At 44.1% G+C, this 26,247-nt stretch overlaps 1 protein-coding gene across 4 annotated transcripts in view; it reads left to right on the plus strand.

Annotated features, from left to right (window-relative positions):
• Positions 1-26,247, plus strand: part of MTR (5-methyltetrahydrofolate-homocysteine methyltransferase) — a 1,497,716-nt gene that overhangs the window by 937,014 nt on the left and 534,455 nt on the right. For all 4 annotated transcript variants that reach the window (XM_073627630.1, XM_073627629.1, XM_073627631.1 and 1 more), the window contains one exon: positions 2,722-2,822. In XM_073627630.1, the coding sequence (XP_073483731.1) occupies positions 2,722-2,822 (101 nt within the window). The remainder of the gene's footprint in view (positions 1-2,721; positions 2,823-26,247) is intronic.

The raw sequence follows: 26,247 nt of genomic DNA on the forward strand, positions 1-26,247 counted from the left end.
AGAGCTGCGGGTGGCAGGCATTTTCTTAATCATAGCATTTGTTGAGTGACCAGGGGACTAACGTCAACAAGTACAGCAAGGATCATGCTCTCATGTGAACTAGCTGATGTGCTCGAGGGTGGAAGAGCGAGGGTTTCTTGCAGCAATCTTTCTTCGCTGCTCACGAGTGCCCTTATGACTAGGAGTTCTTATCTTTTGTTGCTCACTTGTCTCATTTGCATGTTTTTAAAACCAGGCTCTGCATTGAAGTGTCATATGTTTCTGCATGCACATAGTTTTTTAGGTTTCTGGTACCCTTTTCACTGCCTAATTCTTAGCAGGCAGGTACTGCAGACTATGATGGTACTCTTGGCAGCAGACATATTAAAGGCCCACAATGCAGAGCTCTTTGGATCTGCCATGTAAATAGCAGTGGATTGTATCCAAAAAGATTTGAACTCCTGCTTTATGGTGTTCTCAGCAAGGTGCATCTGCCCCTCAACAACATTTTTCTTTGTTCCTTTTTTATTCTGTCCATTGGAACTTTCCTCAGGCCCCTGTGGCACTCGCATGCAGTCTTCCACTTCATCCTCCACCCCTTATTACTGGAGCTTTCTTTGCAGTAAGCTCTGGCTGTTGGAAGTGCTCAGCTTCCCCTGCTAGTTGCCTCCTGCATGGAACTTGGCCGAGCCACCTGCTCCCTCTCTGATTACCCAACAGTCTTTGATGTGAGAAGGGATCAAGACATGTGCATATTGCCGCATAATGAGGACTTGTGTATATTGCCTAGATGGTATGATCAAATCATTCTGCTAATTCCTCATAGCCAGGTTGCATGGTAATGGCAGGATAAATGGTCAATGGGTGCATTATGTTAACACTAACCACCAACTGGCTTCTTTGCGCCTTTGAGGAGGAAGGTTTGGAACCCTTTATTAGCTAGTCAGCTCCCTCGTGTGCGTTCTGTGACTGTATTGCTCTGCCACTTTGTGGCAGAAAAGGCAGATATGCCCTGCCAAGAGATTGTGAGGCCTGTCTGCAACTTATTTGCCCCCTGCTACCTTGACACACAGCACTTCTGCCTTTCTTTTTAGGCCGACCTGTCTTTTTTCTCTTTTTTATTTATTTTCTTTAATATAGAGGTGATTGGAAAGCCAAACATGTTAATAGGTGAAATTGAGTAAGTGTGTAATGCCTCATGGGATACAGTATGGAAGGGTTGCAAGGCTTACAAAACAAATGTCACAGATGGAAGTTTGTAAAAAGCATAGCGAGTATAGAAGTCATAATACACACATTACATTAAGGGAAGGGAAAACTAGGGATTAACCCCCTGATGCCCTAAATGCAGCCTGTGAACTATTGGACACTGGTTTGGCAGGGGTTCCTGCTGCTGGAACACTCTGTGCACCAGCACCTGGCACTGAAAGAACCACTATGCTGTGAGGCAGAGTTATCTCTACCCACAGTACAAATAAAATCTTGGTCATCACCAACGCAAGGGGGTTAACGTTCACAGATATGACCTGAACTGCTGGGAGGGGAGGGTTAACTTCCACTGCCATGACTACCAATGCATGTAGGGGGGGGACTGGTGGTTACTAGTATTGACACCAGTGTGGGGGGCTATTCTTGCAGCCACTGACACCAGTGTTGTGGATTAATATTGCACGCATTGATATCAGAGTTGGTGTTGCTATTGCACCTACTGACACTACTGTTGGGGGTTATTATTGCACTCATTCACACCAATGTTGTGTGTTGCTATTGTGTCCATTGACACCAATGTAGGGGTTAACATTGTGTCCATTGACACTGATATTGAGGGTTCTTATTGAATCTGCTGACACCAATGTTGAGCATTGTTATTGCACTCACTGACACCAAAGCTGAGGGTTATTACTGCCACTGACACCAGTGCTGGGGGTTATTACTGACACCAGTGCTGGGAGTTATTGAAGTACAACAGTGTGTATTGTGAAACACTGCAGCAGGACCAACATTTTGTAGGCGTTGAAATGCATCATAGCCCATTTCTTTTAAATGGGCTGCCTAACCTGACTCAATACATGAAAATATGCTGCCATTCTGCAGCCTTCTGGAAGTACCGGGGGGCACATTTAAGTCCCTCTATAATTTTCTAATTAACCACCACTAATTGAAACTATACAGAAATAGTTACACAAGCTCCATAAGAACAATAAAAAAACCTTCCTCTGGATATCGAAAAACATGGATACACAACATAATGAGGCTCTGGCCATCTGGCCACTCTATAATTCTGCAAGCATGCAATACATTCTAATGTCAAGTTGATTCCCGATGGTTATCATTTTGATTTGACATAGCATAAAACAAAACCAAAAAGAAAGATATTTCCAGTTTGTGTGTTGTGCTTCTCTCATCTGCAGTATATTGCTACTTGTGTGATACCTTGGTAGTCAGTAATTTGTGTAAATTTTACTTTGGTAAAGGTATCTAGGGTTGGCCTAGTTATATACGTATTGTTTAAAAAAAAATCATTGAAATGTCTGCCTATTTAGAATCTATAAAATAACTAACTACATTTATCTATTTCTTCTACGAAAATCAGATTCTTCGAGGAAAAAACTCTAAATTTGGATTGCAGGTTTTAATTGTAGCTGTAAAGTGGTTAAAGTGAAGGTCATTGTGTAATGCCCTTAGATTCTGTCTGTTTGTTAGATTTAGCGTTACCTTGATGTTTGTCTGTTGTGTATTTAGGATCCATATCAAGGAACAATTATACTGGCAACAGTAAAGGGTGATGTACATGACATTGGGAAGAACATTGTTGGTGTGGTCCTTGGCTGCAATAATTTCAGGTATGTGCTTTAAAATATACACATGTACACTTATCTTTAGAAACCTAAAGACTGTATTTTCTGTTGAAAAAGTGGATTGAACCAATTCAACAGCCTTTAAGTTCACATGCAAAAAGTAGCATTGCTGTTGAAGTGTTTCACAGCTCAGTTAACCCTCTTTGTTTCCCGTTTCTGTTTTTATTATAACCCCTGTCTTTTGTTTATGTCTGTTAAATTGCATCATTCTGAAAATAAATAAAGGAATTACAAAAAAAAAAAAAATTATCTCAGCTTCCCAGCCGAGGCGGCGACGTTTCGAATGCAGAGAATGGACGTGATGTTATAACATTGCGCCCAGCTTCCGAATGATCATAGAGACTCTGGGGACCATCTGGTCTGCCGGAAATCTCTATCGTCAGCATCCAGGGCCGACGGATCCGTTCTCCGACTCACTGATGGCAGGGCTGAGTCGGTAGAAGCATCGGAGGGTGGCAGGAGGGGGGATGTCCCCTCTCGCCGCCCGTAAGAATGATCAAGCGGCTGAACAGCTGCTTGATCGCTCTTGTGGTGTAGGGAATCTACGGCTCTAAAAAACTGTATCTGAATGATGCCTGTAGCTTCAGGCATCATTTAGATCAGTGTTTCTCAACTCCAGTCCTCAAGGCGCCCCAACAGGTCATGTTTTCTGGCTTTCCATTGTTTTGCACAAGCGATTTGATCAATTTAACTGCCTTAGTAATTACCACAGCCGTTTCATCTGAGGGAAATCCTGAAACCATGACCTGTTGGGGCGCCTTGAGGACTGGAGTTGAGAAACACTGATTTAGATATCCCCGCTCAGAGTCAAGGACGTCATATGGCAGCGGGCGGGAAGTGGTTAATTGAGCTACTTGTGTCACCTATTGTTTCTGTCTGTCTGCTAATCCTCTTGGAGATGTGATTAGTATTGTGTCCACTTTACCTTGTTACCTGACCATTATGGGATGTTTGTGTTTATATTAATGTGTAATACTTGTTTTTATTATTCATGTGGTGACTACCCCTAGTTTTGAAACCTTTGTTTATGTCCAATAAAGTTAGTTTTGTTTTACTCCACATTGGTTCTGTCTGATGCTTGGGTAAAATTACTATATTCTGGTTCCAGAGTGGAAGAAGCTATATCTTGGCGGAGACACACAGGCGGGGTGCCAGGCGGTCCGTCACAGGAGATTATTACTGGACATAGGTCTCTCATTCTCCCTTTTACACAAAAAAATATATATATATATATATTTTGTGAGGTTTGGGGGTTGTTTAGCTTCAGTGTAGAGCTTACCAGTGAGCTGAGTCTAGGCCAGATATGCAGTTTAAGGGCTTTTTTGGCCCATGTTTATTGAAGTAAAAAAAAAAAAAAAAAAAAAAAAAACAGTCCATCCAGGATTCCCACGCAGGGGTTTCTTCCACAAAGCAATCATGAAATAAATGGAAAATACCAACCACCTGGCTCTCTGGTCAGCACTGCTGTTCAGGCTTTGACCTTGGTCCTTTTGACCCTGTAACTGTGTCCCTGTTTGGTACCCACACTGTACCGCTGGTGACACTCTCTCTTACAGCTTCCTGGCTTACGTTATTGCCACACGGCTGCTTCAGGCCTGTAGCCTAGGCCTTAGGTCTGCTCCTTAGAACAAAAGGATTTCCTTGAGTTAAGTTCTCTCCTAGCTTACTCCTGATCAGCGCCTTGCTGCTCTGTCACAAAGTATATCTGCCTCCTGCAGACATGCATGCTCTGGCTGCACCCATGCAGTCTTTGACTCCTGCAGAGGAATGGGAGTCCACCTGACTCCCATGCACAGACTTCCTGTCTGTCAGGTGGGGCCCTGAGCCATAGCCAGGTCACAACTAAATAGCCCAGCACACAGCTGTGCAATCAGCATGCCTTTGTCTCCAAAATCTGCTGTAAACAAGTAATATTCCAGGTAGCACAGGGTCCCAATGCCACAAAATATATGTATATATATATATATATTTTTTTTTTTTTTTTTTGTTTAAGTCATATGGTTTAATCACTACAAAGGAGAAAGCACGCAATAAGTATATGAGAGAACACAAATGCTAAATAGGGCAACATATAATTACAATCATGAATGTTGCATATTAAATGAGTACTCAAAATGTAAAAAACACATAATTAGGTCATGTAAAGAAATGCAGAATTGTGAGCTGATAGTGTTTAACCGGTTCAATACAGGGCAATTTCACCCCCTTCCTTCCCAGGCCAATTTTTAGTTTTCAGCGCTGTCGCACTTTAAACGTCAATTGCGCGGTCGTGCGACGTTGTACCCAAAAAAAATTGACGTCCTTTCTTCACCACAAATAGAGCTTTTTTTTGGTGGTATTTGATCGCCTCTGCGGTTTTTATTTTTTGCGCTATAAACAAAAGAAGAGCGATAATTTTGAAAAAAACACAATATTTTTTACTTTTTGCTATAATAAATATCCCAGTTTTTTTTTTTAAAAACACATTTTTTCCTCAGTTTTGGCCGATACGTATTCTTCTACATATTTTTGTTTAAAATCGCAATAAGCGTATATTGATTGGTTTGCGCAAAAGTTATAGCGTCTACAAAATATGGGATAGATTTATGGCATTTTTAAAAAAAAAAATTTTTTTTATTTTTTTTAGCGGCTATCGCGATTTTTTTTGGTGACTGCGACATTATGGCGGACACATCGGACACTTTTGACACATTTTTAGGACCAATCACATTTATACAGCGATCAATGCTATAAAATTGCATTGATTACTGTGTAAATGTGACAGGCAGTGAAGGGGTTAACCACTAGGGGGCGGGGAGGGGTTAATGTGTTTCCTAGGGAGTGATTACTAACTGAAGGGGGAGGGGACGCACTAGGGGAGGAGATCGATCTGTGTTCCTCCGTTCTGGGAACACAGATCGCTCTCCTCAGAGCTGACAGGCTGTGGATCTGTGTGTTTACACACACAGATCCACATGCCGGCCCGGTTAACGGGCAATCGCGGGTGCCCGGCGGACATCGCGGCCGCCGGGCACACGCACCGGGTCCCGAGGAACGCGGCGGGCGCGCGCGCCCCCTAGACGCCCGGGAATCCCAGGACGTCATATGACGTCCACCCAGGATGGGAGATCCCATCTGGGGACGTCATATGACTATGGGCGGGTAGGGAAGTGGTTAAAAAAAAAAAAAGATAAGGCAGATTGAGGAGGTCAAAAGTAGGTGGGGGTGGAAAGTATTCAGACCCCCTTACATTTTTCACTCTTTGTTATATTGCAGCCATTTGCTAAAATAATTTAAGTTCATTTTTTTTTCCTCATTAATGTACACACAGCACCCCATATTGACAGAAAAACACAGAATTGTTGACATTTTTGCAGATGTATTAAAAAAATATATCACATGGTCCTAAGTATTCAGACCCTTTGCTGTGACACTCATATATTTAACTCAGGTGCTGTCCATTTCTTCTGATCATCCTTGAGATGGTTCTACACCTTCATTTGAGTCCAGCTGTGTTTGATTATACTGATTGGTCTTGATTAGGAAAGCCACACACCTGTCTATATAAGACCTTACAGCTCACAGTGCATTTCAGAGCAAATAAGAATCATGAGGTCAAAGGAACTGCCTGAAGAGCTCAGAGACAGAATTGTGGCAGGGCACAGATCTGGTCAAGGTTACAAAAAATATCTGCTGCACTTAAGATTTCTACGAGCACAGTGGGCTCCATAATCCTTAAATGGAAGATGTTTGGGATGACCAGATTTCTTCCTGGAGCTGGCCGTCCGGCCAATCTGAGCTATCGCGGGAGAAGAGCCTTGGTGAGAGAGGTAAAGAAGAACCCAAAGATCACTATGGCTGAGCTCCAGAGATGCAGTCGGGAGATGGGAGAAAGTTGTAGAAAGTCAGCCATCACTGTGGCACGACGGAAGCCTCTCCTTAGTGCAAGACACATGAAAGCCCGCATGGAGTTTGCTAAAAAAACACCTGAAGGACTCCAAGATGGTGAAATTCTCTGGTCTGATGAGACCAAGATAGAACTGTTTGGCCTTAATTCTAAGCGGTATGTGTGGAGAAAACCAGGCACTGCTCATCACCTGTCCAATACAGTCCCAACAGGGAAGCATGGTGGAGGCAGCATCATGCTGTGGGGGTGTTTTTCAGGCTGGGCCGAAGGTTTACCTTCCAACAAGACAATGACCCTAAGCACACAGCTAAAATAACAAAGGAGTGGCTTCACAACAACTCCATGTCTATTCTTGAATGGCCCAGCCAGAGCCCTGACTTAAACCCAATTGAGCATCTCTGGAGAGACCTAAAAATGGCTGTCCACCAACGTTTACCATCCAACCTGACAGAACTGGAGAGGATCTGCAAAGAGGAATGGCAGAGGATCCCCAAATCCAGGTGTGAAAAACTTGTTGCACCTTTCCCAAAAAGACGCATGGCTGTATTAGATCAAAAGGGTGCTTTTACTAAATACTGAGCAAAGGGTCTGAATACTTAGCACCATGTGATATTTCAGTTTTACTTTTTTAATAAATCTGCAAAAATGTCAATAATTCTGTGTTTTTCTGTCAATATGGGGTGCTGTGTGTACATTAATGAGGAAAAAAAATTAACTTAAATAATTTTAGCAAATGGCTGCAATATAACAAAGAGTGAAAAATTTAAGGGGGTCTGAATACTTTCCGTCCCCACTGTATGTGTGTGTGTGTGTGTGTATATATACATATCACCCTGCCTTCTGTCCTCTCCTTACTACTGCTCCTACCAACTCTTGCTCATTCTACATCCATATACTGATAAAACCTCTAGTACTCTGAGACATGCCCCTTCACATAAATCACATTACCTCCCTCACCCTCCTGCTTCTCCTAACCTCTAGTGACATATCCCCAAACCCTGGGCCACATCATCTGTCTTTGCCCAACGCTCCTATCCCCCTACACCCTCTGGCAGGAGCCGCAACCCACAGAACTTGGTCTCTATTCCTCTTTCCAAAACCAGCCCCCCCTTTTCCTGTGCCCTTTGGAATGCACGCTCTGTCTGTAACAAACTCACCGCCCTTCACGACCTCTTTATCACAGATTCCTTGAACCTACTTGCCATTACTGAAACCTGGCTTCATGAATCAGATACTACTTCTGCTTCCCTCTCCCATGGGGGCCTTCTCTGGACTCACCCCCCCAGACCAAGTGGACGGAAGGGAAGTGGAGTGGGAATCCTTCTAGCCCCATGCAGCACCTATCAGGTACTTCACCCACCTCCCTCTCTGACACTCTCCTCTTTTGAGGCACATTGCATTTGTCTATTCTCTCCCATTTCTCTAAGAATTGCTGTCATCTACCGCCTCCCTGGACCAGTATCAGCCTTCCTTGATGACTTCTCTGCCTGGCTACCCTACTTTCTCTCTTCTGAAATCCCCACAATTATTCTCGGTGACTTCAACATCCCTGTTAACACCTACACTACTATTACTTCTAAACTTCTCAGTCTAACCTCATAGTTTGACCTGAAGCAATGGATACAGGCTCCTACTCACTCCAACGGCAACACCCTTGACCTTGTCTTCTCCTATCTGTGCACTTCATGCAACCTTTCCAACAATCCTCTCCCACTCTTTGATCACCACCTTATTAGTTTTGCTCTCTTCCTGTCTTCCACCTCCTCTCCCTCCAACCGCCTAACAGTTACACGTAGAAACCTTTGCCACCTCAACCCTTCTCTACTCTGCTACTGATCACCTCTATGACAAAATCTCAACTCTGTCCTGCCCCAACCTAGCCACTTTCATCTACAACAGCTCACTGTCTTCCTCCCTAGACAAGCTTGCCCCCCTCACTACACGCAGAATTAGGCCCCTACTGCTACAACCCTGGCAAACAGATGACACCAGAAGTCTCAGAAAACGTAGCCGCTCTCTTGAGCGCCTGTGGCATAAGGCTAAGGTCCAGGAAGATTTCACACAATATAAATCTGTCCTCCTAAAATACTATTTCTGCCTTCACACTGCCAAACAGACCTACTTTATCACACTCATTAACACCTTCTCATCCAGTCCACGTCAACTCTTCTCTACCTTCAACACTCTACTCTGTACTCCACTGCCTCCACCAACTCACTCACTGCCCAGGAGATCGCCAATCACTTCAAAACTAAGATTGATACAATTCATGAGGAGATCGCCAATGCACAAAAACCTCCCCCATGCAACACCCCAGATACAATCATTACTTCCCTCATTCAACTCTGCTACTATTACTGAGGTTGCTAAACTTTTATCTAACACTCATCTAACCTCCTGCCCCCTGGATCCTGCTCCCTCGCAAATGCTATGCTCACCTTCTGACTCGATTCTACACTCTCTAACTCACATTTTCAACCTCTCTCTCTTGTGGCATCTTCCCAAACTCTCTAAAACATGCGCTAGTCACCCCAATACTTCAAAAGCCCTCACTGGACCCCACCAATCTCAACAATCTACGTCCCATCTCCTTACTTGCCTTCTCCTCCAAACTTCTTGAAAGACTGGTCTACAACCGACTAAGCGACCATCTGACCATGAATAAACTTCTTGATCCCCTTCAGTCCAGATTTCGCCCTCAACACTCCTTGGAAACTGCTCTCAAACTCTCAAATGACCTACTAACGGCTAAAAACAGTGGACATTATTCTGTACTACTTCTCCTGGATCTCTCTGCTGCGTTTGACACAGTGGACCACCCCCTCCTCCTCAAACTCCACTCCTTTGGTCTCCGTGACTGTATTCTTCGCTGGTTCTCATCCTACCTATCCCACCACTTCTTCAGTGTCACTTACAACTCTACTTCCTCCTCCTCTTCCTTTCTCCGTTGGGGTCCCCCAAGGTTCTGTTCTTGGACCTCTTCTTTTCTCAATCTACACCACCTCTCTGGGTCAGTTGATTGCCTCCCACAGCTTTAAATATCATCTCTACGCTGATGACACCCAAATCTATCTGTCCACCCCCCAGCCCTCTCCATCTGTTTCCTCACGCATTACCAACTTAATAGCAGACATATCAGCCTGGATGTCACATCACTTCCTCAAACTCAACCTTCCCTAAACTGAGCCCATGATATTTCCTCCCTCAGGTGCCACTTCCCCTGATTTCTCTGTCAATATCAACGGCTCAACTATCAACCAATCTCCTCACGCCAAGGTCCTAGGTGTAATCCTGGACTCTGAACTAACCTTCCAACCCCACATTCTATCACTATCCAAAATTTGCCTCCTCAATCTCCAAGATACGCCCCTTCCTATCCAATGTCGCCACAAAGCTTTGAATCCACTCCCTGGTCATCTCCCGCCTCGACTACTGCAACTCCCTCCTCATTGGTGGCCCTCTAAATAGGCTATACCCACTTCAGTCCATCATGAACGCTGCTGCCAGGCTCATCCACCTCAGCGTCTGCTATACCCCGCTGCCAATCAGTCACCAAATTAAATTCAAGATACTAACTATAACTTACAAAGCCATCCACAACCTGGCCCTCAGCTACATCTCTAACCTAGTCTCAAAATACCAACCTAATCATTCTCTTCGCTCCTCCCAAGACCTCCTGCTCTCAAACTCCCTTGTCACTTCATCCCATGCTCGCCTTCAGAACTTCTCCAGAACCTCTCCCATCCTCTGGAATGCTCTACCCCAATCTGTCCGATTTTCTCCTACTTTATCCACTTTCAGACGATCCGTGAAAACTCATCTCTTCAGAGAAGCCTATCTGGCCCCCACCTAACAACTGTACATTTATCTTCTCAATCAGCACATCATCCACAGTTATTACCTCTTCTATCTCTTGACCTTCCCTCTTAGATTGTAAGCTCTAAGGAGCAGGGCCCTCTGAGTCCTATTGTATTAAAGTGTATTGTATTTGTACTGTCTATCCTCAAGCTGTAAAGCACTACGTCATCTGTTAGCGCTATATAAATCCTGTATAATAATATATATATTAGAGCTGCACAATTAATCGTCAAGAATCTTTATCGCAATCTTGACTAAAGTGTTAAACAATTCTTTCTATGCAGAGAATTCTCTCTGCTCTTCTGAAGCCACAGCCCTCAAAAGAAAGGAAGAGAAAAACTGGGCAGTCTGCCAAGAAACAAAACATTCTTTATCAGTTGAACTTAAGTATAAACATTGTAACAGTTTTTCAATGGAATAGACTTCCTGTGTAAGTGAAAAAAGTTTAACCACTTAAACACTAAACCTTTTTCTGACATCTGTTGGTTTCAAGTTAAAATCATTTTTCTCTTAGTCATCTTCCAGGACGGCACACCTGAGATGAGAGGCTCCTCCCTACAGGAAACACAATCAATCGACAGCTGTTTTAAGTCCCCACCCTTCCCCTTGATCCTCAGTTTTTGATGGTGTTTCTCCCTACACATCAAAACCGTTTGTTTTTTTTTCCAAATGACCCGAAGCCTGGGGCTGGTGGTCTCCCCCTGGGAGCCGGACCAAATGCCTGGGAAGGCCTACGGCCACATCACCCTGAAAGCGCCCGATCTCGTCTAATCTCGGAGGCAAAGCAGGGTCGGGCCTGGTTAGTACCTGGATGGGCCTCTGGGTCTGGCTGGATATATTTATCCTTCCTGGGGGGTTCCCCTATCCTTTCCTCAGGGGGGGCAGCAGAACCTGGAAGAGCCCCCATGAGAGCTGAAGGCCCCTGGGTACAGTGGTGTCCCCAGAACTTCAGGGGCCTTTTTCCTGTCTCCCCCCCTTACCTGTCCGGGTGTCCATTCAGACAGGGGTGCTGGCCGTCGGTTCTTTCCAGGGGGAGCCTGTCCCTCGACTCCTGGGCCCCTGGTAGCTCGCGTGGGCTGCTGGGGAGGGCGCCACCTGAATGACCCGCGTTCTTACCCAGGAGGGAAGGCTGAGAGTCAGCAGGCGCCCACATCCTCCTTTTGAGGAGGCACCAGTTCACTACAGTGGATGTCTGCCTAAACCACCTCAGATGGGAATGAGGAACGTACGGCATTGCCCCCCCCCCCAGGTGTATATACTGACTGGCAGGACACAGCCTAACCTTGCAGCTCCCTACAGGGACAGCAGTTGGGGGGGCACTTTGGTGGCTATCCTCCTTGCGTGTGGACCATAAGGATGGCAAAGCAGGCCCGGTGGCTGTGGCAAAAGGGGAAAACTACAATGGTGAGTACTTTCCTTTACCTTGGGAATTTAGCTGCAAAATCCCCAATCCCGGCCAGATGGTTTCTGGGCATTTAAGATAATCTCCCCTGGGGTCTGGATTCAAATAGCCCAGAAGCCTCTGCTAAAAACACCAGCTAAAGCTCCCTCTTACATCAGAGATGCTGTATGGTGAACAAGTGGTGCAGAGGAGCGAGTGTGCCTAAACCACCTCAGATGGGAAAGAGGTAGGTAAGGCATTTCTTCCCCTTCCCCCTGTATTTACTGAGTGGTGCAGTGTAGGACCTGGGGTCTGCATAACAAAATAGCCCAGAAGCTACTGCTAAAACCACCAGCTACAGCTCTCTCTTACAGCAGAGACACTGTGGTTATCACAACAGTAGGTTGCCAGCCTCTCCCTACATGTCCGGTTGTGGTACATTAGTAGGGATGAATAAAGCGAAGGGGGGGGACCTGGTAGATACAAAGAGTTCCTTACAGGCCAGGTATACCACTGAACAATTTATTGATTGTGCAGTGGTTGAAGGATTCAGAAGTAAGCTCCCCTGGTCAGCAGATGCACTAGGTTATATGCCCCTATTAGCTCAGCTGCTAGGAATCTGAAGTTGTTCCAAAATGCTTAAAAGCTGACCTAACTTTCAACAATGTGGCAGGGACCAAGCTTCTGTGTGGCACAGTAGGGTTTCCCTTGTGACAGATCCTCCTTTTGGAGGTTGCTTGCTATGGGTAACTTTTCATAAGCTCCAACCTCCCACTCCACCTTTACATTGTGGTTATATTATAGTGCAGGAGTTAAGAAAAACCTTTTTGTTGGTTTGGGTTACAGTCCACTCAGTGACAGATCTAAAGGTGATTTATCATAAATCGCTTCCTATATCCTTTAATTAAGGATTTTCTGTGCAAACATATGCAAGAGCTAGATAGATACATGATTGCTTGTTTAAGGCCTGCAGGTGGCTATTTACCTCCAGGCTAAATTGGTGACCACCTTTTCTAGAGGCTGTCCTAAATTGGTCTCTAGGGCTGGGCTCATTGAGACTTTAGTTTCTGATCAGCCCTACCTGTGTGTGAGCTGGCTAGCGTTTGCTCAGTCTACGGAGGTAAGGTAGGACAACAGCTACTATAGTAAGGTGTCCAACCATTTTAGGATGTGTTCCTTCACTGGGGGTGAAGTGTTAGTATCTACAGCCCAGGCTATGCCTAGGGATCAAATTGCTCTGTTTGGTTATTTCATAAAGGGATACACCATGACTCCTCCTTGGTTGCACACCAGTAGACCTCAGTAGTGAAGGTTTGTCCTTGCTGGGATGTTTTGTGGCACAGCAGAAATACACATTGAGATTTGTGACATTTCTGCTCATAAGGGGTATATTGCTGTACATCAGAAATGCTCTGCACTGAAGCTTGTTTGTTGTCTTTTATATCCTAAAGGTACTGCTTTATTTGGCTACAGATCAGAAAAATACAACAGGGAAGGTGGTCTGTACTTTCTGGTCTTGTGCCGCATGGCGGAAATGCACGTCATTGAGTCTTGTGACATCTCTGCTCATATTTGTTATATTGCTGCACATCAGACATACACAAGGTTGAGTTCTGTCTGGGGTTTTTGTGTCCTGTATTACTGCCTTATTGGTTGCTTATTAGAAAGGCAGTAGTGAAGATTGATGCTCCTGAATTGTTGGGCTACATAGCAGAAATACAAATTGAACCTGTGCCAGGGGTAGTACTGGTACTGCCTTTGGTAATCGGTGCAGCCCCGCAAAGTGGCGTCGTGCTGACAGTGCTATAAACGGCAAAGGCTGCCGATTTTAGGCATGCAATTTGACATGTTGAGTCACATGCCAAATCACTTTAATATGGATGTGCTATCTCTATTCAGATTGTTATATTGTTGCACATCTGACGTATACAAGATCAGCAGGGAGACACATTGAGGGTGGTGGCGTCTCTGCTCAGTATTGGTATATTACTACAGAGGTAAGGTAGGACAACAGCTACTATAGTAAGGTGTCCAACCAATTTAGGATTTGTTCCTTCACTGGGGGTGAAGTGTTAGTATCTACAGCCCAGTCTATGCCTAGGGATCAAATTGCTCTGTTTGGTTATTTCATAAAGGGATACACCATGACTCCTCCTTGGTTGCACACCAGTAGACCTCAGTAGTGAAGGTTTGTCCTTGCTGGGATGTTTTGTGGCACAGCAGACATACACAAAGATTGTGTCCTGTATGTTCTATATTTACTGCCTTATCGATTCCTCCAGGGAGATACAGCATTGGGGACCCCTCGCTTGTTCAACCTGAAAATTGCAAGTTCCCTGCGACCTGTGAAATCTTGAGGTCTGTGGATCCAGAAAGCAGGGTCTGCTTGGTGGCGCTGCGACCTGGAGTTGCAAAGACACGAATGGTACCCATTGGAAGCCATAGTGTATGACTTTTCTCTTGCGTTTTTGCGGTTGCAGGTTGGGTCGCACAGGTGTGGGAGCCCTAAGTTTATCTGTCCCTTCTGGTTGAGGTTTTGCTACACAACAAGAATAGACATCATGGAGTTATTGCCTTACTTTGCAGTACACCAGAAAGATTGCAGCTAGGAAGGCTGTCTGTTTTTATGTTGCTGCACAGCAGAAATACTCAACATTGAAGCTTGTTGGTGCTTTCTGTTTTCAGATTCCCTTACCTTACTGCACTTCAGAAAAACACAATGCTGCAGGTTGCTTGTGTCCTTTCCGTGTTGGTTCTATGTGACTGCACTACAGAACTGCATAACAGAAAAGATATTGTCTTGTGTGCCATATTGATCTTATAACTGTATTTGGTGGTTCGTCAGAAATACGCAACATAGAAGTTTGGGTCTTTCTGTCTTATATTTATGGCCCTGTTTTGCTGTACATCAGTAAAACTCCACCGTAAAGAGGGTTCCCGTCCTTTATGTATTTATACCAAGTTATGACCTAGCTAGCTGCACTTCAGAAACACGCAGCATTTAGGGTCGGTTCACACTGAGGCAGCACGACTTACAGCGCGACTGCCTCAGGCGACCCAGGACATGACTCAGCGGCGACTTGCGAAACGACTTCTGTATAGAAGTCAATGCAAGTCGCCCCCAAAGTCGTACAGGAACCTTTTTCTAAGTCGGAGCGACGATTAGAACGGTTCCATTGCACAGAACGGGACACTACTTGTCAGGTGACTAGGTCGCCTGACAAGTCGTCCCAGTGTGAACTGAGGCTGAGGGTTTGCGTGTGTCTTAATGTTTTTACATATTGGCTGCACATCAGAAAACCAGACTGTGAGGACTGTTTGTCTACATTGAAGTTCAGATTTGGGTCTCTCCCATATTTGATATGTTGGGTTATCTAGCCACACTCGGATACACATTATTGTCTATGCTTGTGTCCTTTCTGTCTAAATCTATTGTGCTGTGTCCACAATCTATGATCTTTTTTAATTTGTGATATTAATAACGCATGTATCACCTTTTGTATTTCAGCCCTCTTTTCCGTGGAGGGGCCAGGAGTTCTGGCTGCAGATGTCACATGTCAGAAAGCCTCAGCCCCTTACATTCAGGAATGCTGGAACCATTTCCTAGGGTTGAAGCCCAGTAGGGTTATAGGACACTGGAGGAAGGCGATAGAGAATCACTCTGCTTAGTAAGAACTTGGGAAGTTCTGTTCTATGGCTCAGTGCATGGCCTTCATCTCGCCCTTCTAGCAGAACTAGATGTAGCAGTATAAGTGTTATACTCCTGCTATGGACTTTATTCTCCTGAAGTAGGCACTCAGGCGTAAGTAAAGCCACAGAGTAGGCATGCCTTAAACCCAGGGATAAAGCCTCTCTTAATCTATTACCCTTAAGTAGGCTTCCCTTTAGTCTTTGCTGACGTAAAGATAAAAATGAACAAAAAAGGTTGTCTGTTAGGGGCCCACCTTTTTTTGCAGTTTTAATTCCCTGAACAGAGTAGTGTTAAGACCTCTTAGACCTCTTAGTGATCAATGTAGTGTCCTTGTCTTACAACACAGGTCTCTGATTAATCTTTAGGGGTCTAAGTAGCACCTACAAGCACAATAGGCCATGGTTGTTAGATGTGTGAGACAGGCAACATTGCTAACCTACAAGTTTAACATGTTTTCTGATTCCATCTTTAAGAGCCCACTCCACCTAGATCCTGCATCCGAAGCGGAGAAGACAGGGACATCGGTGGAGTAGACCTGCAGATCAGCCGCATGATCCAGCTAAGATACCTTCATCAAGCATATGGAGTGGAGGTAAAACTCACTGCAGAACCAAGGTTCGCCAAGAGGGTCTTGCAGTGGTCCCACCCTAAGGTAGGATTGAGGTACTTGATTATCCTCTCAGGTGTGCCGTCCTGGAAGATGACTAAGAGAAAATTGACAGTTACTTACCAGTAACTGTTTTTCTAGGATATCTTCCTGGACGGCAGGCCTACTTCCTGCCTGTTGGAGGAGGGAAAATTGTAGAACACTAGAAGGTGAGTACCTATGAGGAATGATTTCCCTTGTGAACCAGGTTCAGGAGTTACTTCTCTACAAACTGAGGATCAAGGGGAAGGGTGGGGACTTAAAACAGCTGTCGATTGATTGTGTTTTCTGTAGGGAGGAGCCTCTCATCTCAGGTGTGCCGTCCTGGAAGATATCCTAGAAAAAAAGTTACCGGTAAGTAACTGTCAATTTTTTTTGCTAGAAAATTACTTAGAACCCCCAAACATATATATTTTTTTTAGTAGACACCCTAGAGAAAAAAAATATGGTTGTTGCAATATTTTATGTCACACTGTATTTGTGCAGCGGTCTTTCAAATGCAATTTTTTGGGAAAAAAATACTTTAATGAATTAAAAAAAAAAAAAAAAAAAGTTAGCCCTTTTTTTGTATAATGTGAAAGATTTTACGTCGCGAGAATCGTGATCTTTTTATTCTAAGCAAATTGTGATTCTCATTTTGGATTTTGGCCAGAACCGTGCAGCTCTAATATATATAAATATATATATATATATATATATATAACACTATACTGTGCTATATATTACTTTACAGTATATAATTTAAATTGTTATCTTGATTATACAATACAGGACACTGCCAGAGTATTCATTCACCATGCCTTCTAGGCATGTACCTTGAGGTAGTTGGACACTGGCAAAGCTTTAGAGGACAAGGACACGCCCCTTGTGAGATTCCCCTATAAATTTACCTTATACCATGAGTCCTCTGTTTTGAGCTAGTGTTAGAAGGTGATTGACCTTTTCTTCTTCACAGAGAAAACCTCTCTCAGCTTAACTAGTTTAATTGTTGTTTTGGTTTCTTTAATCAAGCTCTCACTGTTTTTCAAACTCAATATAGAAGCAGTGTAACCTCTGTAAAACCTTGGGAGCCTTAACCAGACCTCACACTGTGGGGACAGCCTGTAATGTTGCTTCAAGCACTGGATCCTATATGTGTGCTCACTCTGGCACTTTGTGCAATGCTTTAACTCAGTCACAGGCTTCTATCCAGGGTCATGGTCCATGGCCATGGAACCTAGTCCCTGATTCTCTCCATATCGCCATGCCCCTTTGAAAACCTTCCCTGTTAACAAACAGAATGTATAGTCTGTGACAATCAGGTGAAAAAAAATGTTCAACCCCCCCCCAAAAGAAAAAAAAAAAATCTTTGCCAAACTCTAACCAGTAGAAAAAAGTTTGCAAAAAATGGGATTTGTGTGGATGATCCTTCTGGCTCTTAACTAAACATCTCGTCCTTTCAAAAAATCTGCAAATAGAAAATTTGAGACACTTCAGACTTCTAAAAGTCTGGAGACTTTTGTTTTGCAGTCCCAGCCCTGAAACCAGCTCTTGCTGAAATTTCAGTATGTCAAACTTGCAGCTAACTAGACTAGGACAATTTACCAACATGACCTTTTATTTCAGGATCATGCACGTACAGAGCAGTTACAGCAATTTTTTCTCTTCTTTATGTGGATGCCCTAGAGCAGGGATATGCAATTAGCGGACCTCCAGCTGTTGCAGAACTACAAGTCCCATGAGGCATAGCAAGACTCTGAGAGCCACAAGCATGACACCAAGAGGCAGAGGCATGATGGGACTTGTAGTTTTGCAACAGCTGGAGGTCCACTAATTGCATATCCCTGCCAAGGAGCATGTCATGAGACAAATTTCCAGAATTGTTATAATCTCCATTCACATGCACAGAATATTATGGCATAAAGCATGGACAGCGAAAGCTGCCTGTAAGAAGCAGCTTACATGTGTCCCTTTCCAGGGATGATATCTATTTGGTGAGGCACTTGATCAAAGGGTCATAGAGATCACAGGTGGGAAGGTTTTACTAAAGCAGGGGAAGGTCCCAGACCCCACTCAGGATCCCTTAGCTCAAACAGAGATTGCATGTCCACTCTAAGTGGGCTTCAATTTCAAAACCTAAATTCTGCCCTTTCTTTCAGCGAAAGGCCTGACATCCCCGATCTATAGTTTCAATTGGTGATTTGAAAATGGTTCAAAATAGAATTTGAAGCTCAACCACTTTATTCTTTCAAATCGACCAAAAAAACATTCAAGGAAAGTTAGATTTGCAGAATGCCCTGAACTAGCTTTTGTCCCAGGGTGTTGTGTTGCCACATGAGTTCTCCAAATAAACATATTGTTGAGATGAAAAAGAGCATGCTCCTGTACAGCCAAGCAAGGAATCTGCAATCTGGGTGTGAATCACCACCCCAGCCCTAACAATGTGGAAATTGTTCCTTCCCTATTACTCACACGTTGTCACAACAGATTCAGGGCTGGGGTGTTCCAGACAGTCCAAGGAACATGGTCATTGGTGGAACAAATCTCCCCATCAACAACTTGGAGCTCAGAGCAGTCAGGTTGATCCTGCAGCACTGGACCCCCCCTCCCTTTTGAAAGGGCACCCAATCAGGGTGAAGTCAGACAATGCCACAACAGTGGCATCATCAAGTGAGGCACCAGAAATCTGGCTTCTTTGAAGGAAGCAAACCAGATCATCTCATGGACAGAAACTCACTGTCCATTGATCTCTGCAGTCCACATCCCAGGAGTGGACAACTGAAAAAATGTTTTATCTCTGCAGCCAGCGCCTGGATCAAGGGGAATGGGCCTTTCACTGAGACATCTTCCATCTGATATGCCAAATTTGGGGGATTCTGAATGTGGACATCCTAGCCACCAAACCCAACAACAAACCTTTACCTGTGTTTGTTGCTGGATCCAGGGATCCCCCAGCTCTAGCCTCAGATGCCTTGATAATCCCCTGGTCTCAGTGCAGGCTAATTTATGCCTTCCCCCCGGTGCAAATTCTACCTTGTCTGCAAAAGCAAGGGAGATAAATGGTGATTCTAATTGCACAGAACGGTCCAAAAAGAACCTGGTACACAAACCTATTCTGACATTTACAAGATGACCCCTGGTCTCTTCCCAACAGGTCAGGCATGGCTCAGTGGCAGCTGGTTCTCCATGTTTTATTTTTTTTTTGGGGGGGGGGGGTCGCAAACAAAGCCCCAACCCCCCTGCCCCAACGTCACTCGCCCGTGATGGGGCCTGCAGACAGATAGATATACAGATAGATATATAGATATATATGCAGACAGACAGACCGATATACAGATAGATAAATAGATATACAGATAAATAGACCTGTAGATAGAGACAGGACAGATAGAGATAGTTATATATATATAGATATATAGATGGATATACAGATTGATGGATATACAGATTGATGGATATACAGATTGATGGATATACAGATTGATGGATATACAGATTGATGGATATACAGATCGATGGATATATAGATGAATATAAATATAGATAGATATACAGATATACATACAGATAGATATACAGATATACATACAGATAGATATACATACAGATAGATAGATATACAGATGGATGTATGGATAGATAGGATAGATATACTTATAGATAGATATACAGATAGGTAGATACACAGATGAATAGATATACAGATAGGATAGATATATAAATACTGATAGATATACAGATAGATAAACAGATATACAGATAGATAAACAGATATACAGATGGATAGATAAATAAACAGATATACAGATAAGCAGATATATACAGTGGGGCAAAAAAGTATTTAGTTAGCCACCAATTGTGCAAGTTCTCCCACCTAAAAAGATGAGAGGCTTGTAATTGTCATCATAGGTATACCTCAACTACGAGAGACAAAATGTGGAAACAAATCCAGACAATCACATTGTCTGATTTTTGAAAGAATTTATTTGCAAATTATGGCGGAAAATAAGTATTCGGTCACCTACAAACAAGCAAGATTTATGGCTCTCACAGACCTGTATCTTCTTCTTTAAGAGGCTCCTCTGTCCTCCACTCATTACCTATATTATTGGCACCTGTTTGAACTTGTTATCAGTATAAAAGACACCTGTCCTCAACACCAAACGGTCAAACTCCAAACTCCACTATGGTGAAGACCAAAGAGCTGTCGAGGACACCAGAAACAAAATTATATACCTGCACCAGGCTGGGAAGACTGAATCTGCAATAGGCAAGCAGCTTGGTGTGAAGAAATCAACTGTGGGAGCAATAATTAGAAAATGGAAGACATACAAGACCACTGATAATCTCCCTCGATCTGGGGCTTCATGCAAGATCTCACCCCGTGGGGTCAAAATGATCACAAGAATGGTGAGCAAAAAATTCCAGAACCACACGGGGGGGGGCTAGTGAATGACCTGCAGAGAGCTGGGACCAACGTAACAAAGGCTACCATCAGTAACACACTACGCTGAGAGGATCCTACAGTGCCAGACGTGTCCCCCTGCTTAAGCCAGTATATGCCTGGGCCCATCTGAGGTTTGCTAGAGAGCATTTGGATGATCCAGAAGAGGAGAATGTCATATGGTCAGATGAAACCAAAGTAGAACTGTTTGGTAGAAACACAACTCGTCGTGTTTGGAGGAGAGGGAATGCGGAGTTGTAACCAAAGAACACCATACCTACTGTGAAGCATGGGGTGGCAACATCGTGCTTTGGGGCTGTTTCTCTGCAGACCATGTACATGAAAGAATGAATGGGGCCATGTATCGTGAGATTTTGAGTGCAAACCTCCTCCCATCAGCAAGGGCATTGAAGATGAGGCTGGGTCTTTCAGCATGACAATGATCCCAAATACACCGCCCGGGCAACCAAGAAGTGGCTTCGTAAGAAGCATTTCAAGGTCCTGGAGTGGCCTTGCCAGTCTCCAGATCTCAACCCCATAGAAAACCTTTGGAGGGAGTTGAAAGTACGTGTTTCCTAGCGATAGCCCCAAAACATCACTGCTCTAGAGGAGATCTGTATGAAAGAATGGGCCAACATACCAGCAACAGTGTGCGGCGACTTACAGAAAACGTTTGACCTCTGTCATTGCCAACAAAGGATATATAACAAAGTATTGAGATGAACTTTTGATATGGACCAAATACTTATTTTCCACCATAATTTGCAAATAAATTCTTTCAAATAAATTCTTTCAAAAATCAGACAATGTGATTGTCTGGATTTGTTTCCACATTTTGTGTCTCATAGTTGAGGTATACCTATGATGACAATTACAGTCCTCTCTCATCTTTTTTAAGTGGGAGAACTTGCCCAATTGGTAGTTGACTAAATACTTTTTTTTGCCCCACTGTAGATAGATATACAGATAGATAAACAGATATACAGATAGATCTACAGATAGATAGATAAACAGATATACAGGTAGATAGATATACATATAGATGGATGCACAGATAGATGGATATATAGATATACAGGTAGATAGATGGACAGGTTTACAGATAGATATACAGATGGATAGATATACAGATAGATCGATAGATAAACAAGTGATTTGATGAGCTTATTGTGATGCTTGAATAAGTGCACTCTAAGTTCTGTATGGAGTTTAGATAACGACAATGTCAGGTAAGAAGGGGAGAGTTTGTTTTGTTTTTCGAGGTTGTGAATCTGAGTAATTTACTAAGGCGAGCATTGTATTGTTAGTCTGGATCCAATCTGAATAAGAATACCTCTCGTATACGCCTTATGGGCATTCCACAAGGTAAAGAGATCATATCTGGAAAGTCATTATCCTGGAAATAATTTTGAAGATGTTGAGAAATATTAGTTTGGTATGAAGGAGACTAAATTAGCATCACTACAGTGTCATACTGAAATGGGTGAGTAGATGTCCCCCTCGTCCAAGGTGATAGAAATAGCAGCATGGTCAGAGCATGTAATATTGTCAATAGCTGAGGAAGACACCCGCTGAAGGAGTCTCTTGTCCACCAGAAAAAGGTCTATTTGTGAGTAAGTGTTATGCCGGGCGGAGTGGAATGTGTAGTCCCTCTCGTTAGCCTAAAAATAAATAAAAAATAAAAATCTTGTGTAATAGATAAGTTATTCTCAACCCTGTCCTCAAGTACCCCCAACAGGCCATGTTTGCAGGTTTTCCTTTATCATGCACAGGTGCTTAAAATTTGAGTCAATGTCTTGGTATTTTGAACCGCTTTTTTATCTAAGAGAAATTCCCAAAACATGGCCCGTTGGGGGTACTTGAGGACAGAGTTGAGAGCCACTGTAATAGATCATTCAAAGAGGGACCGTGACAGCGTGCCGAAGAGGAAGAGTCCATCTCTGGGTGAGGCATTATGTTAAGTTCCCCGCACATGACAAGGCTCCCATGTAAGATTTTGGAAATTCTTAGTAGTTTACGGATAAATTGCAGTTGGTGCATATTCAGTGCATATACAGAGGATAAAGTATATGGTTTAGAGTTGATATCACAAACCTACCCTGAGGGTCAGAAAATACATCTTTTACTTTACGCTTCATTGCACAAGAAGTGTCTTTTGACTGGCTGGGTGGTTCAGACTGTTAATTGACCGACATTTAAGGCACATGACTTGCAAGTTCCAAGAGTAAGAAAGGTTCGAGAAAGTAAACTAGACTGTCTAAAAAAAAAAAAAAATGGCGGACTTTGTGGGCACAGCATGAGGCAGTATGTATGCGTGTTTTTAACAATGATTGTAATAAAGTTTATATTCGTACCATGTTGTGCCCACAAAGTCCGCTTTTTTTTTTTTTTTTTTTTTTTTTTTTTTTTTGAGAAAGTCTAAATTTACTTTCTCATTCTTTCTTTCTAAATAGTATGATGTTGGCAAGGTGGGGTTCCTCCTTTCCAGTTTCAAGAGTAAGATGATATTGCTAGTGACGGGCAGGTGGGTACCGTGGTTCCGTTGCGACAAGTACTGAGATGCAGAAAAACATGAGGAGACCAAAAGATCCTGAAGTGGTCTATGTTCAAGAGCAATCATCGTGCGAGTCATAATATCTGCAGAGAAGTATATGGTTTCCCCGATGAAACAAAAAAAAAAAAAAACAAGTCAGCAGAAAGATTAATGCAGAAACATGTCCCAACAGGGACAAATTGGCAACGTGAAAGGAAAAGGGGGGAGTCACATGCGTGGCGGCACCTAAAATGGAAGCTTAGTCCCGGAGCTCCGTCCCACCTCAGCAGCTCCGACCTCTTTAGTGGCACTACAACTGGTGATAACCGCATGGATCTACCCCACACGAGCGGCAGAAGCCCCCGGGGACACCCCCGATGTACTCGGGAGCAGTAAGATGGAGCCTACAACCCGCATTTGAAGCCGTCCTGCCTCAGACCGGGACAGCCAAGATGGCGACCGCACTTCACCGCTCTGCACCAGCCTACTTCCCCAGTACACAGGCCGCGGCCTCCCCCTCCATGCTGCAGCAAAATCTCACTGCAGGTATTCCTCCCCTGGACCCAGCCTCCCCAGCATGCACTGAATCCCTCATAGAGCGCTCCCTGGCAGACCTGGACTTCTCCCCGACTCACCAGCCACTACAGCCCGGGACACAGGCCTAATTCAGCCAGTTAATGTAGCTGACCTGTTTGCCAAGTTTGCAGACCTTCTGGATAGAGGCCTGCACAATACGGCTAACAAAATAACAAGTGACATTAAAGCAGACTTCCAGAGCATAGGAACCCTCATGGAAATCATAGAGACAAATCTAGAAGCCACCATTTCCAAAACAAACCAAAACACTGCTTATTAGAGACTGCCAATGCTAAAATCTTTGACCTCAAACAGGAATAGGAGGTACAATTTCAGAGCCAGGGGACTCCCTGAATCTTATAAAGAGGTCCCTGAGACCATCAGATCTTTTATCAAGGACTTGCTCCCAGACACGCCGAAGCACAGATTGGAGCTGGATCGGGCGCACAGGGCTCTCAGACCCCCAAGGGCTTTACGGCCTCCCCGTGACATTGTGGTAAAACCACATTTCTACTCTGTCAAGGAGGAGGTGATGCGGAAATCAAGAGCCATGTCTAAAATTGTGTTTCAGGGTCATCAACTGCAAATATTCGTGAAGTTATCCCCATCCACTATCCAAAAGAGGAGAGCCTTAAAACCGTTATTTCAAATCCTGATGGACAAAGAAATCAAGTACTGGTGGCTCTTTCCATTCCAACTTAAATTCCTCTTGAAAGGCAAAGCATACACCTTTGCATCCCTACAGGAAGGAGAAAAGCTCTTGCTGCAACTAGGTCTCATCAGCCAAGACCCGAATCTTCCACAGCTGGGATTGCAGCCAAATACAGCAAAGAGACAACTCCCAACCAGCCCCCTGAATCCGTTCTGGGAAACTGCGAGATCTAAGAAGTCCAAGGAAGCCATTCCCCCCTGGCTCTCGTGACTTGAACTTCCTTGGTTTTCCTTCCTTGCCCTTGATTCCTCCCAGCTGCTAACTGGGAGGATTTGAACTCCCCACCTGTGCCTCATGGGATGGGTATTCTTTTGGAATACCCACACGCCTCTGCCAAGGAGGTCTCATGGGGCACACAAATTGGGGGGGAACAGTCTCTGACTCTCTACCAACCACACATACTGGGTTGCCCCCGTCTCCCCCCCCCCCTTTTTTTCTCTGCGGGGGTGGGCAAGCCATTGCTCCTAACCAATCCAGGGGAACTTTTTGTCTCCTCCAAAATGCTTTGGGGTACCATATCCCTTGAGACCCCTTTTCTCTAATGGTTCCCACCTCTCTACCCCTTGCCCTCAGGACCCGTTGGTCCTTAAGGATCCAGGTTAACACTTACCTTCCTAATTGATGTATATTTTCTGTTAATGTTTACTGTTGAATACTGCATATTCACCTCCAAATCTGCCTTAACATCAAAGCATGGCTTATTGGAGGTGACTTTGTAAACGCCGGGCACGGTGCCCTTTTTGTTATACACTAACCATTACACGAGGCCTCTCTGCTTGGGTGGTATTCATGCACCCCTTCTTGTCTAGTAGAACAGGTACTTTACTCTTCTCTAGACAGGACTAATCCCTCTTTTCTAGAGGGATTTTAGTGCAACTCACATCTACTGATGGAGGATTCTGTCCCCTTCTCTCTATGGAAGACTCTCTTGTCCTCCGACTTTCCTTTCTGCCTTTCTTTCCTCCCTCACAAACAATGTATTAACTACCTTTTCTTTGCGGAAGTCGACTGGGGGGGGGGCGACCCCCAATTATTTCAGGCATTCTCAAAGGTCCTCATCTGGCATGTGAGCTGTCTTGGGCCCCGTAGATACCTGTTGATAAGTGCTACTAATTACCTGGAACGACTCCCACCTCTGCTCAATGGCTAACGACCCTCCAGTAAAAATACCCCTCAAGATAGTATCCCATAATGCTCAGGGATTGATATCCCCAGTTAAACTTTGTAAAGTTTCCAGTATCTTCATGCCCTTAAGGTAGACGTGGTCCTCCTGCAGGAAATGCATTTCCCTAAACAATTCTGCCCATCCTTTATACACTCCAAATCCCCCTCCTTCACACTGGCCAATGCTGAAGACAAAACTAAGGGAGTGGGCATTTTTATCTTAAACAGGTGCAAATTTACCCTTAAATCTGAACTGAAGGACCCAGAAGGAAGATATATCCTCGTAGTGGGGGAATAGGATGACCAATTATATTCGTTCATTTCATACTATGCCCCCAACAGAGGCCAACTAGCCTTCTTTCAACACCTGTTAAAAACCCTAACGCCAATGCTGGAGGGCACAGTGATTTTTGGGGGTGATTCCAACACCGCTTTTGACCAGGGACTGGACAAGTCACGCCCCCCTGGCAAACGCCTCCCTAGACCCACCAAACAGAGCCACATAGCCAAGTTGATCTTCCAGCATGGACTGGTGGATAT

Source organism: Aquarana catesbeiana, linkage group LG04 (genome assembly GCF_042186555.1).
Source record: "Aquarana catesbeiana isolate 2022-GZ linkage group LG04, ASM4218655v1, whole genome shotgun sequence".
NCBI lineage: Eukaryota > Metazoa > Chordata > Amphibia > Anura > Ranidae > Aquarana > Aquarana catesbeiana.